Source organism: Barbus barbus, assembly GCF_936440315.1.
Source record: "Barbus barbus genome assembly, chromosome: 5".
Taxonomy (NCBI): Eukaryota; Metazoa; Chordata; class Actinopteri; order Cypriniformes; family Cyprinidae; genus Barbus; species Barbus barbus.
This window is the reverse complement of record NC_136733.1, coordinates 22,898,985-22,916,124: the sequence shown is the minus strand read 5'-3', so window position 1 is coordinate 22,916,124 and position 17,140 is coordinate 22,898,985. Positions and strand designations below refer to the sequence as shown.

The 17,140-nt window shown below is 36.4% G+C and overlaps 2 protein-coding genes across 2 annotated transcripts in view; one reads left to right on the top strand and one right to left on the bottom strand.

Annotated features, from left to right (window-relative positions):
• The window catches only part of iqgap2 (IQ motif containing GTPase activating protein 2), a 49,444-nt gene that overhangs the window by 23,656 nt on the left and 8,648 nt on the right, over positions 1-17,140 (top strand). Inside the window, exons 6-26 of the mRNA XM_079417673.1 lie at positions 2,843-2,910; positions 4,601-4,714; positions 4,822-5,000; positions 5,865-5,952; positions 6,223-6,386; positions 6,472-6,559; positions 7,003-7,163; positions 7,249-7,415; positions 7,520-7,644; positions 8,289-8,452; positions 12,607-12,697; positions 13,350-13,517; positions 13,934-14,076; positions 14,161-14,331; positions 14,900-14,983; positions 15,096-15,167; positions 15,256-15,325; positions 15,428-15,636; positions 15,933-16,085; positions 16,419-16,582; positions 16,763-16,987. Coding sequence (XP_079273799.1) covers positions 2,843-2,910; positions 4,601-4,714; positions 4,822-5,000; positions 5,865-5,952; positions 6,223-6,386; positions 6,472-6,559; positions 7,003-7,163; positions 7,249-7,415; positions 7,520-7,644; positions 8,289-8,452; positions 12,607-12,697; positions 13,350-13,517; positions 13,934-14,076; positions 14,161-14,331; positions 14,900-14,983; positions 15,096-15,167; positions 15,256-15,325; positions 15,428-15,636; positions 15,933-16,085; positions 16,419-16,582; positions 16,763-16,987 — 2,868 coding nt within the window. The remainder of the gene's footprint in view (positions 1-2,842; positions 2,911-4,600; positions 4,715-4,821; positions 5,001-5,864; positions 5,953-6,222; positions 6,387-6,471; positions 6,560-7,002; positions 7,164-7,248; positions 7,416-7,519; positions 7,645-8,288; positions 8,453-12,606; positions 12,698-13,349; positions 13,518-13,933; positions 14,077-14,160; positions 14,332-14,899; positions 14,984-15,095; positions 15,168-15,255; positions 15,326-15,427; positions 15,637-15,932; positions 16,086-16,418; positions 16,583-16,762; positions 16,988-17,140) is intronic.
• f2rl2 (coagulation factor II (thrombin) receptor-like 2) lies at positions 7,690-11,126 on the bottom strand. Its single transcript, XM_079417674.1, has 2 exons — positions 10,967-11,126; positions 7,690-9,792 (listed from the first exon to the last, which is right to left on the bottom strand). The coding sequence occupies exons 1-2, from the start codon at positions 11,028-11,030 to the stop codon at positions 8,771-8,773; spliced, it is 1,086 nt and encodes a 361-aa protein (XP_079273800.1). The 5' UTR covers positions 11,031-11,126; the 3' UTR covers positions 7,690-8,770.

The window sequence follows — 17,140 nt, the reverse complement described above, 5'->3', positions numbered from 1 at the left end:
TCCTTCCTGACCCTGTAGTTAACCCGTTCAGTAAGACTAGACAACACTGAGATTGTGCCCAGAGAAAATCCCGTGTGGCTCAGCCGTCATTAAATCACCATCAGCATATACTTTGCATTAGATAGTAGACACATGTATACAAGTATTTTTATTTATTTATTTCCAATATCATCAATGTTTTAGGTTAAAATATCTCTAATAATACATTATGTATGACACAGTAACGCTTACATATTTATATAAAATATTTTTGTGTTATGTATTTATACTTTGATAACCAAGGATATTTTTTTATAATAAAGGAAATGTTTGTCTGCATAATTCTGCCATCAGTTTGGCTCTAAACAATAATCAAGCTTGTGACTCATGAGGTATAGTGACCTATATCTCTTATGTCCGTTAAACCACTTAACCTTTGGCCCTTCTGTAGTACGGAGGATATTTTACACCAGACTGTGTCTATCTCTCTGGTTATTGATGTAGGGGTCAAAGGTAAGGAAGGCATGTTAAGTTTATCTGTCTTGCATAAACGCTCAGGTGCACTCCACTCTAAACCCTTCAATAATTCATTACTCCTCTATTTGTCCTCAATCAGTCGACAGATAAAAATTTAATGCAGTTTCCAGCATGTGTTGCACACTAACTGCAGGCTATTTTCCTTTTACAGAACTGTATAGGACTTGACTTAACTCAACTGCATACTGACATCTAGTGGAAGAGCATGAGAACTTGGCCTACATATATGATTTTAATGCTTTGTTTTGCAAATAAGGCTATTGAAATATTTAAAACAGTACTTCTCAACCAGCTTTGGCCTTAGGGCACAATACAGTATCAAACTGGGAACATGTCGTTTGCATGTATAATTTGGCTGCTGTTACTAAGTGACATTTTAATGCATGAATTTGCATTAAAATACCATAGAGTTTCATTGTGCAGTTGAATTGGCTTTCAACATCAAAAACTAAGTATAGGAATTGAGGACAAGTTGATCAACTATTTATTTTGCTGCATGACTGTATGATCAAAGCCTAGATAGCAGCATGTCTAAGGACAGGAGTTCCTTTGGAAGATATAATTTTTGCACTTTGCACTGCAGTTGTTACGGAGAGAACGAGACGTGAGACGTGCGGATCCATTTGCAAGCTTTATGCAAAGGCGTGGTTACAAAACAAGCAAGGTTCATTCTGTGGTAAACAGGAACAAGACAGGCAAGACAAAGAGTAATATATAGGGCAAGCGTTGGTCGACGATCGGCGAACAATATCCAACAGGGCAAGGGCAGAGAGATAATCCAGGTACACGAGCAATAGTCCAAGAGAGGTGCAAACAGAGTCCGAATGGCAAGGCAAAGGGGTAAATCCAGGAAACACAAGCAAGAATCAAAACACTAGAAAACACACAAGACAAGGCAAGACTATGATTACTGCGTGGGCTCCGTAGAGTAGCTATCACTAGGAGAGTGATATACGCTATACAATACTCGGCAGAGAGGAAGAGGAAGTCCATGGTTTATGTAGGGTGTGTGATCAGTGCAATCAGCTGTGTGTGTTGCCAGTGCAATGGATGATGGGAATTGTAGTCTGAGGTGGCGTGCAACAGTTAGTGTGGTGCAAGAGTCCATGTGGTGAGCGAGTGACCTCTGGTGGTGAGTTAACGGAAGTTCATAGACCAGATTCATGACAGCAATGGTGCCACAGAAGCTGCATCTGAATTGGTACAATTACAAATGCATAAATAATGTTGAGAATAATGTTTTAAAACGACAACAAAAGAAAAAAGTTTATTAAATGTTTGTATAAAAGCAATATCTTTTTTTTGTTAAACAGTTCTCGTGATATTGCTTAATTATATCATATTATAATATACAATTCCACATCTCATTCACTCGAGCACTCAAACTCTCAATCACTTTTTTTTGCAACAATATCTTGAATTTTGTGGGTGTATCTATTAATTCTGGTGGCATTTTTGACACAATCCCTCAATAGTTTCTGACCCGGCATAACAGTATAAATCAGTGGTTCTCAGCCAGGGGCCGGGGCCCAATATGGGGCCTCAAAAAAAAATTCCAAGGGGGCCTCAAGATGACTTAAAATGATTTAAAATAAGACAAAACAAGCATTAAAATTAACTAAAAGATGTAAAATTCTAAAATATGTCTTGGTATTTGGTTATTTTTATAATGAACATACAGCTTTCTAGTCATGCTAAGCTATAGAATATTTTGGGTGAGTGGAGGGGGGCCTTCTGCTGTGGAAAATGGGGGGTACTGAAGTCAAATATTTTGAGATCCACTGGTATAAATCAAATTATTTATATTTGTTATTTAGTTTTTTAAATAGTTATTGATTGCATTTGAAGCAAGAAGTTTCACATTCAGTCACATTAATGATGGTTGTAAATAAATCAGACAATGTACCGGCAATTTAGTGATATCCCTGCTGTTGTGGTCTTGACTGGTCTTGAAACAAAATCCAGAGTCCTCTTAGTCTGAGACCAAGACAAGTCTGAGTAAAAATGTGGTCGAGACCGAGACAAGACCAAGACCATCAAAAAATGGTCTTAAGACCGGTCTCGAGTACTACAACACTAGTGTACTGTGAATTAAATTTGTGATAAATGTTTGAACAACTGTCTTTGGGGAAACTTATTTTTTTATTATTCTACCATTTTGGAGAGAAATGAAAATACACAATAATTTTAACTTCCAAAATGATTGTGCATCCTCAACCCAGCTCTCATGACCAGTTTTCTCTGCTGTTTCTTATTATATCTCATTCTCTCGCTTTTATATAGTTCATTTATTTATTTATATATTTATTTGTTCTTCTTTGTGTAGCTTGTACCTGTACAAACTGGGAATTGCTCCTCAGATCCAGGACTTGTTGGGGAAAGTAGACTTTACAGGTATGCCACAGTCATTCACAAAAATGAAAGAAATTAGCTCAGGTCCAAAGAACAAGATCTGCCTGTAACCACAGTACATATTAATACTTTCAATAGTAATTACTGTATATTAACAATAAACAAATTGTTCTTTCAAAGGCTAATCCTTAACCTATTACTTCAGTCATAAAAATGTGGTATCTGCAATCCATTTGAGATTCAAAGCACACACAGTGATGCTCCCTTACAATCACAGAACTCAAGCACAGCCATACAGTTATATCCATAACTGAAGTGTAGATCCAGCTCTGCCAGCTCAGATCACAGGAGAACGAAAAGGAGAAAAGTGCCTCAGGTTTTAAGGAGAGTGAACACTGGAGAAACCTAGCTATTTGGGTTTGATTAATGATGGGATGTAATGGCAGCTAATTACTGCTTTAGCTCTGTTCAGAGTGTAACTCTTCGGCTTATTCATTTTGCTGCTGTTAATAAAATATCTCATCAGGAAAACTGGGTTCAAGTCATAATAATGTGGTTTGTAGTGAAGTAATAATGAAAGTGAAAACACATTCAATTCAATTCAAGTTTATTTGTATAGCGCTTTTCACGATGCAAATCGATGCAAAGCAGCTTTACAGAAAATTCTACATTATATTTAATAATAGCTTATCAGTGGTGACTATCTGAAGTTGATGTGCATATGGCAGAAATGTACGGTAAAAATCAAGCAGTTAGTTATTGTCATGTCATGAAACAAACGGTGAACACTATTAATAACAATGATTATATGTTGCGATCAAACTTATAGCAAAATTTGGTAGTTTTGTATGTTGTCTGAGGGTTGGCATCATCTCTTCTTGGGTGTTCGGTCATCTCAGGTCTTTGTAAGGGCTGGATCCAGACTGAAGCTTGTGTAACTCCTACAGAAACACAGAAGGTAATAGAGAGAAATTAGTGTAGCTGCTGTTCCAACTAAGCAAAAAATGATGTGTTCAACCCAAGCAAAAGAATGAAAATGTGCATTTGATCAGATGTAACTGAAGTACAAGGTTATGAGATACATTATGTGAATGAGAGAGTGTGTCTGAACCCCGAACGTTATCAGGAAGGCTATTCCAGAGTTTGGGAGCCAAATGTGAAAAGCTCTACCTGCTTTAGTGGACTTTGCTATCCCTGGTACTACCAAAAGTTCAGAGTTGTGTGACCTTAGGGAGAGGGAAGGATTGTAGCATGATAGAAGACTAGTTAGGTACGCAGGAGCTAAACCATTTAGGGCCTTAATAGTAAGTAGTAATATTTTGTAACTGATACGGAACTTAATAGGTTGCCAGTGCAGAGAATGTAAAATTGGGGTAATATGATCATATTTTGTTGACCTGGTAAGGATGAAGTTTAAAGCAAGCTGTTTTTGCAGAAATCGATTTCTGTAGTGGTTTGGTGTTGACACGCTTTGAAGGTGTATTGTGAAATGTTTTAAAGGAACAAGGCCTTTGATTTGTTCAACGTCAATAAGTATGGATATTACGTTGGTCTGTGTTGATAGATTGAACTGCAAGACAGCCGTTTTTGTTTTTCAAATGCATTACAGTTTCAGATCTTGTATGAAATGGCATAGATTACCACAAATGAATGGTTTTGTCAGTAATAGAATAAAAATATATATGTAAAATATGTAGCCTAATTGATGACATTTCATATCCTCTTTCTACAGAGGAAGAAATCAGCAACATGAGGAAAGAACTGGATAAATATGGCATCCAGATGCCCACCTTCAGCAAGATTGGTGGCATCCTGGCCAATGAGCTTTCAGTAGATGAAGCTGCATGTGAGTGACTTCACCTGTTTCTCCTGTTCTCATGTTTAAATTAAATACACATAATCTTCATTCTCAGGATCATATGTATTTGTTCTCTTTCTGATCTATATCTTTAGTACACGCTGCTGTCTTTGCTATTAATGAAGCCATTGACAAAGGTCATGCAGAGAGCACAATGGTGGCTCTGCAGAACCCCAATGCCTTACTGAGAAACACACAGAAACCACTGGCCCAGGCCTACCAGGACAAACTGAGCAAAGCCAAGAGGAAGAAAGAGGATCAGGCTTCGGGACGGGTAAACTAGATATTCATATTAAAAGTTTAGAAAAACCCTTCCATTCAAAGTTTTGTGGTCGGTAAGATATTTTATGTAATTTATTCTTGTGATGGCAAAGCAGAATTTTCAGCAGCCATATGGATATTATGCTGCAAGAATGATAATATTTCTGAAATAATGTTTAACAAAACCAATGCAAACCACATTTTTACGTGATTTAAAATCTGATTTAAATTGGGTTTTTGAAATTATGCACTGTATGAACAATGCCTTAGTCATACATAGGCAAACAGTAAAAACTTCCAGACACATGACTATCTGAATGTTTTTAACCTAAAGATTGATTTACAGGGAGGACTATTCATAAGTTGCTGAAAGCAAATATCCAAAGGTTGCCTGCAAAGCAAGTTTGTCTGTGTTTCTTTTTGCAGCCTCCTTCAAACAATCTCCAGCATTCCTTTACTTGCAAAATCAGCAGGATTTTGATTAAAATAAAACAGAATCATCCTTGCTAGTTAAATACTGATGCCCTCTAACTCTCCTCACACAATCTGCTGACTCCAGTATCACCTGATCCCCTGATGTTGGCTCAGTTGAATAGTCATTTTGTTGTGTGTACACAACAACTATTGTGTGAATAGTGTATTACTGTTCAGGGATTTTTTTTTATTATTATTTAATTTTTAGCCTGGTGTTAAGATCTTTGCTCACAGGCACAATGGTGATAGCTCATGTCTTGCTGGGATCAAACCAATACCATTCTCATTACTTTCCCTGAGTTTACCCTGTCCTCTGCACCACCGAATCTATGATTGTTTTTGTTTGCAAGGCTTGTTAATAAATAAAGAGTGTCATATTGTGTGTGTGTGTGTGTGTGTTCAGCGCTCGTCTGTTGCAACTGAAGAGAGAGATGTGTATGAAGAATTGCTGACTCAACAGGAGATCCAGAGCAGTGTAGACCTTGTGAACAGTAAGTGTTTTATGTGTTAATTTATGTTTTTTTTTAGTTGGAAAAAAATTGAAACACATCAAAGGTATGACTTAAAATTTAGGTGGAATATTTAATATATATAAATATAAATATATATATAATATTTCCGGGAAATACATATATTGTAACATATAATATAACACATTTTTAATTTAATGGATAGTTATTTATGGGATGCCCTGCAATTGATACATACTGTATGGCATAGTATTATGTAAATGTTACATAATAATGATTTTCTCACTCTAGCATCAGAAGCTATTCAACAATTAAATCAGGCTCTTGATGCTGAGGATCAGAAAGCCCTGCTAGCCAGCCTTAGGTTACCTGCACTTGGTCTTGTGGGAGTCCTTGATGACAACTCCAGCTTTTACCTGGACCACTTCACATCCTACAGGGAGCATAAAGTTAAGGTACTAAAGCAGACTTTCCATATCAGGTGAAATTACTTTTCAGTCAAATCAGTTTGATGAGAATGTTTATGACATCTGTATGCAGGATGCTGGTGCGGGTGCTCAGCTGGAGAGGGAAGAGATTCAGAGAGTCATCACTTCCTGTAACGAGTTTGCAGAGGCCGAGAAACAAAGTATGTTGCACACATACATGTAGCCTTGACTAGATAATAAAATAGCCTAGAATATAGTGTATCTGTAGATATGAAGCTCTGTATTTCATTGTTACTCATTCAAAATCGTGACAAGTGAATTTATGCATCACAACATTATAATGTAAAATTGAGATTTTCTAAACATTTAACAGTATTAATAAGGTAAGAATTGAAAGTAAAAAAAAAAGTGTTTTTAAAGATTTAGTGAACGTTAGAGAATGGCTGAGGTAAATATTAAAATAGGGAAACTGAGCTTAACTATCCAATACTGACCATTATATAACCAAAGTGGACTGATACAGATCTATTAGAAAACTCTCTTAAAGCAGTTTATACTGTATTTCCCTATTCAGTTTGAGCCTATATGATTGTTCTGTTTGTTTGTCTGATACTATTGATTATTGTGCTCTTAATGGACACAGAGCAGAAAGCAGTTGTTGCAATCAATGCAGCTATTCGACGAGGCATTCCAGAAGAGACCGTGGAGGTGCTTCTGAACCCAGAGGCCCAGTTACCCATCGTCTATCACACTGCTGCCAGCCTGTACCAGGCCGAGCTCTTCAGCCTGCAGCTCGGCTGTCAGGTCAGCTCTCTTAACGGTCTTATTCCATGTGTAGCTCTTTCTTGTCCCTACTTACAAAACTAGTTTTCATTTTTTACCATCTCAGAACAAGGCCGGTCTTACTCATGAGGAGCTGTGTGTAGCTGTGGAGATGCTGTCTGCTGTTTCTGTGTTAAATGAGGTGCTGGACACTAAAGACACTGTGGCCGTCATTGAGCAGCTCAGTGACTCTCCACTGGGCTTCAGTGGTCTGGATGCTGACAATTTACAGAGGTACAGTGATACTACTGACTGAAAAAGAGAGGTGTCACACTGTATGGCACACTAAAACACAATTTAGTTATTTACTTCATTAAGTGATTGTTTTGCTTTGTTAGATACGCAGACACACTGATCCGTCTGAGAGCTGAGTCCCTCACTCAGGGTCAAGAGTTCCTCACCTGGAATGATGTTCAGAAATGCATCGACGCTGTCAATGTCCAGGTGCACGAGGAACATGAAAGTAAGCAAACTTTGAAATAAATTATACAATATCGTTCACAAGTTTGTGGTAAGATTTTTTAATAGATTAACACTTTTATTTAGCAAGGATGCATAACATTCCTCAAAAGTGATAGTAAAGGCATTAAAAATGTTACAAAAGATTTCTATTTCACAAAAATGCTGTTCTTTTTGTATTCGTCAAGGAATCCTGAAATAATGTATTACAGTTTCCACTAAATTATTAAAAGGCACAACTGTTTTTAACATTGATAACAATAAGAAAGTTTCTTGGACACAAAATCAGCATATTGATTTGATTTGATCAGCATATCAGAATGATCAAAATTCAGTTTTGTCATTGCAGGAATGAATTACATTTTAAAATATATGAAACAGCTATTTTAAATTGTAATAATATCTTACAATATTATTGTCTTTATTGTAGTTTTAATCAAATAACTAGCCTTGGTAAACATAAGAGACTTCAGACTTCAAAAAACAGACTAAGTGGTCTTCTTAGTAATGATGTGTTTCATAGATGGTCTTTTCAAATACAATGAACATTATATATGATCTTGAAACAACATGTTCATTTATAAAGATATATATTCTGTTGAATATTCCAGTTGTTGAGCACATCAAATTCCCATGTTCCTTGTGTAGGAGTCATCGCTATCGCTGAGATCAACGAAGCCCTAAATTCTGGAGATCCAGAGAAGACACTCGCCGCCCTCCTACTCCCTACAGCTAAACTTCAGGGAGTCAATCCAGCCAACACCAAACACTATCACGATCTACTGCTGACCACCAAAGACCTCATCTGCAAGGTGAAAGAGAATAGCAGTGCTGAACCAATGAAATGTCTAAGAGGTTACATCTGTTATTTCAGATACTCTTTTCTTATACAAAGGATCTGGACACTTTTTACTCAACACTCAACTTTCCTGGTCTCAAAGATTTTGTATTCAGCTTGACTTTTGTTTTATGTTCACACTTGAGTGTAAGTGTACAACTCCTGATTCTCCTCTTCTAAAGTAAAAAGTGGGAAGTCCAACCATAACATCCTCAACCCACTGTTAAGCCATTTTAGATAAAGAAGCCCCCCTCGCAGGCCACAACAAAAACATCCTGGTATTTAAAAGCACTCAACTCATGGACAAAGCTATCGAAGCTCTAGAGCTAAAGGATCTAATCTTGACTTGGGAAGTTGAAGACTTTGTGAGGTGATATAAGAGGAAGGGGTCCAGACAGCTGTGGAGAGAACACAGACATACGACTGCTTTGTAGTAATAATACAAGTCATACTGCTGCTGAGTGTACAGCTTTACATAGTGTGCAAAAAGAAGTGCATTACATGGGGCAAAGCACACGAAAAAGATCCCAAACACCAACGTGCTGGCCTTTATGTAGTATTTCCAGTCATGACTGGAACGATTTAGATGGTAGATGATGGATCCATAAACGAATGTGATGACCAGCGATGGCAGGATGAACCCCAGGCAGATTAGACTCAGTCTGTATGGAATCAAAGCTCGGTTGAAAGCTTTTTCATAGGACTGAATATCATGACACGTCACCAGCTTTTGTTGAAGAACTTGGTAGCTTTGCTGAATCATAAACTCAGGTATCATCGCAATAGCAAAAACCATCCAAATGGATAAACTGGTGCAGATCGCATAGTACTTTTTCGACATTGTCCTGTAGAAGAACGGGTGGACCACCGCAAGGTAGCGCATCACACTAATACACATGTGGGCATGGATCGAGCAGTAGATGTTCCCATAAAAGCAGGCAATCACCACCTTGCAGACGAGTTCTCCAAAGATCCAGTCATTGTTATTGAGGTGATAGTGGACTCTGAGTGTGAGGGAAAGTAGCAAGAGAAGGTCTGAAGATGCTAGGCTAAAATATAGGATACCACTGGAAAGATTCTTTCTTCCGCTGAGGCAGGTTAACACGAAGACATTAGAGGGGATCCCGATGAGGATGGCTAGGATGTATGCGGATGGAATGATCCTAGTGCTGACAATTCCAGTGGTGTGATCGATGACATTAGCACTGACGTTTATCACAGGTGCCTTGAAGGATGAGTTAAAGACTATTGTTCCAGGATATGTTCTTGGGTGAAGTGGTTTGTTTGGAAAAATGATTCTGGAATCTTTTAATTCTAAAAAAAGGTTAGAAAACAATGTTAAAAGACTGGGTCCCACTTTATATTAGGTGGCCTTAACTACTATGTACTTACATTTAAATTAATCATTTGGTACAATGCAATTATTGTGTTCATACATGCTTTTACATTGTACTTATATTTAAAAATCATATATTAAAATTAAAACTTATATAAAAAAAAATACCTATATGTAATTACATCTGTAATTAATTCCTGTAATTACATGTATAATTACACTATTGACCCATCTTTTTCTCCTTAACCCACCCTTAAACCTACCCATACCACCAAACCTGTCCTTAACCCTACCCGTATCCCACCTCAATAGCAGCAATAGTTTTTTCAATACAGTATGAACACAATAAGTACATTGTACTTATTTTTTGATTTAAGGCCACCTAATATAAAGTGTGACCAAAGACTGTTATACAGTGTGTTCTTAGTCAGTAGTTATATTTCACACAGATTTATACTGAAAACGTGGTTACATTTAAACTGAAGCGAATATAATTCAACAGAAATTATTAGATTGGATAATAATTAATAGCAGACATGGCTTCAAGTTTTAGTCAATTTGTGTAGTCAATTATAATAACATTACACATTTAATGCTAAATACATATTTTTGTTACTTTATTATCTAGAAAAATCTGGAAAACACTGAATTGACTTTGAAATTTAAAGTGACCAAAGACATTAAAACCAGTTGAACAGACAGTTTTTGAAATGAAATAAAGGTCGTTTGGTTTTAGCTTTTAATATTATAGGCACAGATGTTCCAGATTTACCACACGACAAACATTTTTTAAGGTTAATAATTGATTTAAAGCGTTACATTTACATATATTTACTTACTACATTTAATTTATTTTAATGTATTATTTTGGAGTAATGTCTCTGACTCGTTTTGTTTTTCTTTCAGCAGTGTATAACCACCTAAAATTCTCAAATTCTCCACATTGTATTTAGAGAATAATTTATTTTAGTGATTGAAAATGTTGATCGCCATAGACTGCTATAGTAGCTCTGACTAAAAGAGTCAAGTCAGTTAAAGAGCAATTCAAGTTTTCTTTGTCACAAAAGACTTGATTTCAGTCCAAATCCACATTTCTACCCCCTAGCAACCAGCTGTTGATCTTCGACCGAAAGAGAAAAGTTTTCCTCTTACCTGAATCTTGAAGTGAGTCCTCAGGCATTAATGGTAATAGCAGCAGCACAAAAACTCTCCACATGTTTGAAAGGTTTTTCCAGTTAATTTTTACAAACTATTGTTCATCAAACTACATATGATCTACAAGTGACTCTTTTGAGGATCACTCTCTGGGAGTTAGGAGCTTAGATCGAAGGGTGTGATATGTCGCTGGTTTCCTGTCGAGGGCTTGGGGAGTCTGAGTCAGAATTGCTCAGGGCTCATTTTTCAGGCATGTCAGGAAATGCTGCGAGACGAGAGACTTCCTCCGAATGCAGTTCAAGGACCAAATTATTTACAAACATTTGTCCACAAATAGTTAGTAAACTGCATAGAGGAATGTTTAAATGGTATTTTGAAAATGTCTCTGGCCACAAAGTCCTTTATTGCATAAATGTGTCCCTATAATGTCTTTCTTTCTTTCTTTCTTTCTTTCTTTCTTTCTTTCTTTCTTTCTTTCTTTCTTTCTTTCTTTCTTTCTTTCTTTCTTTCTTTCTTTCTTTTTCTCTTTCTCTTTCTCTTTCATATCTTCTCCTTTCAGATAAAGAAAAGGGTATTTATTTTTGTCTTTCTGAATATCAGTGTTAATAAATGATCAGTAGAAAGATAAATCTTTAGTTTTCACAGCAGTCGATATTATCAGGTTGTGATTTATTTTTTATTCTATCATCGCAGTATGTAAAAGACAGTATGGCCTTGCAATCTGACCACCCAAATTTGACAATATCACATGAATTATTTGAAGACTTGAACACTTTAACTCCATAATTGTTTTCCCCATATATGCATTCACGTCTCTTTTTTGGTCTGTTTTGGCTAAACCACTTCTTCCCTATTACTGTGGGAATGTTCCTAAAGTAGGGAAAAGTAATAGACCAAATACTGTACTGTAATACATGTCTCATAAAGGAAAGCAAATTTGTGTTCATGTTTTATTACATTGTTTATCAGTGTTCATCCTGTATATTATTCAAAATCTTGAGTTAAACCTTTGCTCTTAATCGTTGACAACATTTATTGAGATGTTATTTATATGACTGCTGTGAAAAGACTTGCTGTTTAACAAAACCATGGCATTTCCCAAAGAGACAATTCCTGTTTAACAAGTGATAGTTGATTAGATTAGATTAGATTAATTTGATCTGTTATAGCATATTTGGGAAGTCGTGGCCTAATGGTTAGAGAGTCGGACTCGTAATCGAAAGGTTGCGGGTTCGAGTCTCGGGCCGGAAGGGTTTGTAGGTGGGGGGAGTGAATGTCCAGCGCTCTCTCCACTCTCAATACCACGACTGAGGTGCCCTTGAGCAAGGCCCCGAACCCCCAACTGCTCCCCGGGCGCCGCAGCATAAATGGCTGCCCACTGCTCCGGGTGTGTGTTCACGGTGTGTGTGTGTGTGTGTGTGTGTGCATTTGTTCACTACTCACTGCTGTGTGTGTGCACTTGGATGGGTTAAACGCAGAGCACCAATTTCGAGTATGGGTCACCATACTTGACAATACGTCACGACTTTACGACTTTACTTTACTTTACTTAGATGATTTGTTAGCCCTGTGACAGTATGTTCAGTCTCACTTGTTTGTATGAAGCATGTGCTCATGTGTGTGTGGTGCTTTAACAGAGCTCTGGAGATGAATCTGCTGTGCTGTGGCTGGACCAGATCCAGGAGGCTGTGCACACTGCCAACCGGGACCAGGAGGATGCACTCAAATGTAAGTGTGCAACCAAATATAAGCTGCATGAAAGTTACTTATAGACTACACTAAAAATATGCAAACATTTTTATTTTTTTTATACATGTAAAATCTTTATGTAATCTGTATAGCATTTACACAAATGAAAATATAGTCTTAGGAAGAACTGTGACTTTACCCATTCTCAATGATTACAAAAGCAAAGCCTACCATTTGAAATAATAGTCTGAAAATCTTTTTTTTTTTTTAATGGATCAGTTTAATGACTCTTTAGACAAAATATTTTAAAAATGAATAAAAAAGGTTGCATACAGTATGTGTTTTTGTTGAGTAGCATATTTGATATACAAGGCATTTATGGCATTTAGTATGATATAAAAGAATATGGATCTCATTCTTAAGAAGGAAATAAACACATACATTTTATTCAGAGGCCCACACCGAGAAAAATATGAAATTAGGTGCAGCTGATATTTATATGACTAAAATATAAGGTGAAATAAACATTCCTCAAAAGCCTGTTATATAATATTTGATACATTTGAACATGGTTTGATGATGTATAGATAATCAAATAAATCTAAGTTGCCTCCGTCAGTCCAGTGTTTATCTTGAAACATTACTACTAACAAAATAAAATGAGTTCTTACGTTTGTGTGAATGATTTCAGTGGCTGAGGCAGTCGCAGACATTAACAGGGCAGTATCTGAGGGAGACGCTAAGGCCACACTAGCTGCTCTGCAGTCTCCTGATGCAGGTCTTCGAGCGGTGCTGTCTGAATGTGCTCATGTGTACCAAAGCCAGCTCGCTCACTTACAGAGCACTCAAACAGAACAAGGTATTTCTATCTCACCCTTGATGACTGCGATCTGGAAGGTCTAGATTTCATTTGAACATTAACTTATCTGCCTTACTCTTTCAGGGTGGAGGATTTCTTTTCATGCTGTTAGAAAATATTATTTATAAATGATATAATTTATTATATATTTAGCAGCATATTCTGCATGGTACAGTAGTGTATTTTTGTATATTTTTTCACTATCATTAACAATCCTTATAGTGTACAAATTTGCCAGTTTAATTTGATAAATTGTTAAATAATAGTTGTAAATAGTCCTTTCAAATATCGTCTAAAACATTTAGTGATTCATTTGATTTCAGACAAAGACATATGCATATGTGTAGAGCTCCTGTGAAGAATAGCTGATTTATGAAGAATAGCAATCACAGTGCTATAATTTCATTTTTCTGTAGAAACCAGTGGAGGCTTATGGGTGAAACACAAGATCAAGGATAAATATGACTACTTCTACAACATTGAAAGCAAGGAAGGGACATGGGTTGAGCCAGATCATTTTGTCCATGACAGTTCACAGCTCACCAAAGAAGATATTCAGGTATGTCTTCAGCACAAACATACTTTTACAGTTTTTAGTGTTGAATTAAAGTATGTAAGCTCTGTTGTTCTTTCCCATAACTAGAGTGTTTTGAGCAGTGTAACAGCAGAGTATAACAGAGAGCAGCTGTGGTTGGCCAATGAGGCGCTCATCATCCAGCTTCAGGCCCTGATTCGTGGATACCTGGTGAGGCGGGCACATAATGACAGGCTAGAGTACCTACGAAAACAAGAGCCAAGTGCCATCAAACTACAGGTGCCTAAATGTTTAATGTAAAGTATTGATACTTAACTTGATTACTTGTATACAGGCCACTAACAGCCTTGTGATTTGGTGTCATTTACATTTTATTGCATGTTATTCACTTATTACTAACATTATTTTTATTTAATAAAGTTCCTATTTAAGAAAAGGAATATATCATTTGAAAGACTCAACATTTTTGAATAGTTTAGCCTAAAAATTCAAAAATTAAAATGATTATTTTATAATAATATTTCATTTTTTTTTTATTAGGATTGTTTATTAAAGAAACAATGATAGCGAGTGGTTTCATAGTTTTTGTAATATGACCTTTTAATGTTTACACATCAAAAGCGTGTAAATCTAAATGATTAACTATTCTGTTAACTCTTCAAAACATTAAGTTACGAAATATCAACATTAGACAATGAAAGTATTAAAAAAAGGGTTAAGTAAACCAAATCGGCTAGAGTTGTATTGTTTTCTTTACAGCTCAGTTCAAAAGAAAATAAACTACCAATATTCTCTAGGAACATATGTGTGATGTGGGGTTCACGTGGGGTTTGGTTTATGATTACAGGCATCCTGGAAGGGCTACAAACAGAGAAGAGTCTATAAGGACAGACTAAAGACCTTCCAACACAGTGTGAGCAGTGTGATTAAGGTAACGTTCCTGATCGCTGATGCTCATATATTACAGCATTACATCATCTTTTTCCTTGTTGCTTTGAAGTGCAATATGCATAATATGAAAACTTGTTTCCTCTATAATTTAGTTACAGTCACTGGTGAAGATGTGGAAAGCTAAACGAAGCTACACAAGGAGACTGCAGTACTTTAAAGACCATGTAAGTCACACACAAGCACTGATGTGAACGAGCAGCTTCTTTATCAGTTATACTCATGAAAATGGCCTATTCTTTGTGTCATGCTCAGGAGAAAGAAATAGTGAAGATTCAAGCTTATCTTAAGGCTAACAAAGCAAGAGTTGACTACAGAACCTTGAGTAAGTCAATAACATTATATTTAATATATTAAAGTACATTTACTTGCATAGTTGATTGGTTTGTAAGGTAAAGATGATTGTGTATGTCTGTTTTTCAAACAGCTGGTTCTCAGCACCCCCCTCTCTCAGTGGTCCGTAAATTTGTACATTTGCTGGAACAAAGCAGCCTCGATTTACAGGAGGAACAAGAAGTGACACAGCTCAGAGAGGAAGTGGTCACTAAGATTCGTTCAAATCAGCAAATGGAAAAGGATCTGAATTTGATGGATATTAAAATTGGCCTGTTAGTAAAAAACAGGATCACACTACAGGTTAGATGCAGTTTGCTTTTAGTGCTTTCATGCTGTGATTTTAAATTATCTTAATATCTTATCGCTTGTTGGACATTTTAGATAATATTACATTATCCTTTGATGTGCATAGGTTTCTGTTTTCCCATGATGTAAAGTGCAAATACACATCACTGTGAGAAAACAACAACAGTATATTTGTTTTCTTGGGAGTCTCATGAGAGTAGAAGCAGCTACAGATGTCCAAACCAGTCGAGTATGAACCCTTGACCCATTCTAATTTTTCCCAACTACTGCTATGTTGTCTTCTCTGGTAGGATGTGGTGTCACACAGCAAAAAGATGAAGAGCAAAAAGAACAAAATGAGCAAAGAGGATCTAGCCATGGGGGAAAAGCAGGGCATCAAGGGTCTGAGCAAAGAGAAGAGGAAGAAACTGGAGGCCTATCAGCATCTTTTCTACCTTCTACAAGTGAGATAAAGACCTTTGGCACAAATTTTGTCATTTTAAATAATTTAAGAAAAATTTAATTTCTGAACTTGAATGCTCGCAACTTGGAGCTGACCAAAGGCTTTAATGGAATATTCCAATTAAATTTTGCACTGATTGCCACAGGAAATAATTTAGCTTATTCATTAAAAATAAATTAATATCATACATTTATAAATAAACTGTATTTCTAAATAATTTATTTATAAAATATATACATATATATGAAAATATATAATTAAAAATATTTTAAACATTTACGGAATGTATAAAATGCATAAATACCTTTCAGTTATATTTTTCTTCATTTAACAGACCAATCCTTCATACCTGGCCAAGCTAATCTTCCAGATGCCCCAGAACAAATCCACCAAGTTCATGGACACTGTGATCTTCACATTGTATAACTATGCTTCAAACCAGCGGGAAGAGTACTTACTGCTCAAGCTTTTCGAGTCAGCCTTGCAAGAAGAGATCAAGTAAGATATATCTTAGATATACTCATCTTCTCTATCTTAAAAATTCAAAACAGCACTGTTTTGGAGAGACCAATATGCCTCTGAATTCATAATTAATGCATCAAATGTCAGTGATACAATATGTCTTTATAATACTGAATATGGCAAATATCAGTGTTACTCTTCTGTCATCTCTGGCAGGTCTAAGGTGGATCATATCCAGGAAATAGTGACAGGGAACCCTACAGTCATTAAGCTGGTTTTGAGCTTTTACCGTGGTGCTCGCGGGCAGAACGCTCTCAGACAGCTTCTAGGCCCTGTGGTGAAAGAGATCATTGAGGACAAGAACCTGGGCATCAATACTAACCCTGTAGACATCTACAAGGCCTGGGTTAATCAGCTAGAGACCGCTACAGGAGAAGCCAGGTTTAAACATGCACACATCATCCATCTGCATATTTTCTCATCTTCTATATATATTATACGCTTTAATTTAGACTTCTTGACATCCATTTTTGTTAGCATATTTACATTTTCCCATACTATTTAAAAATTGTAACAATGAAAATAGCATGACCC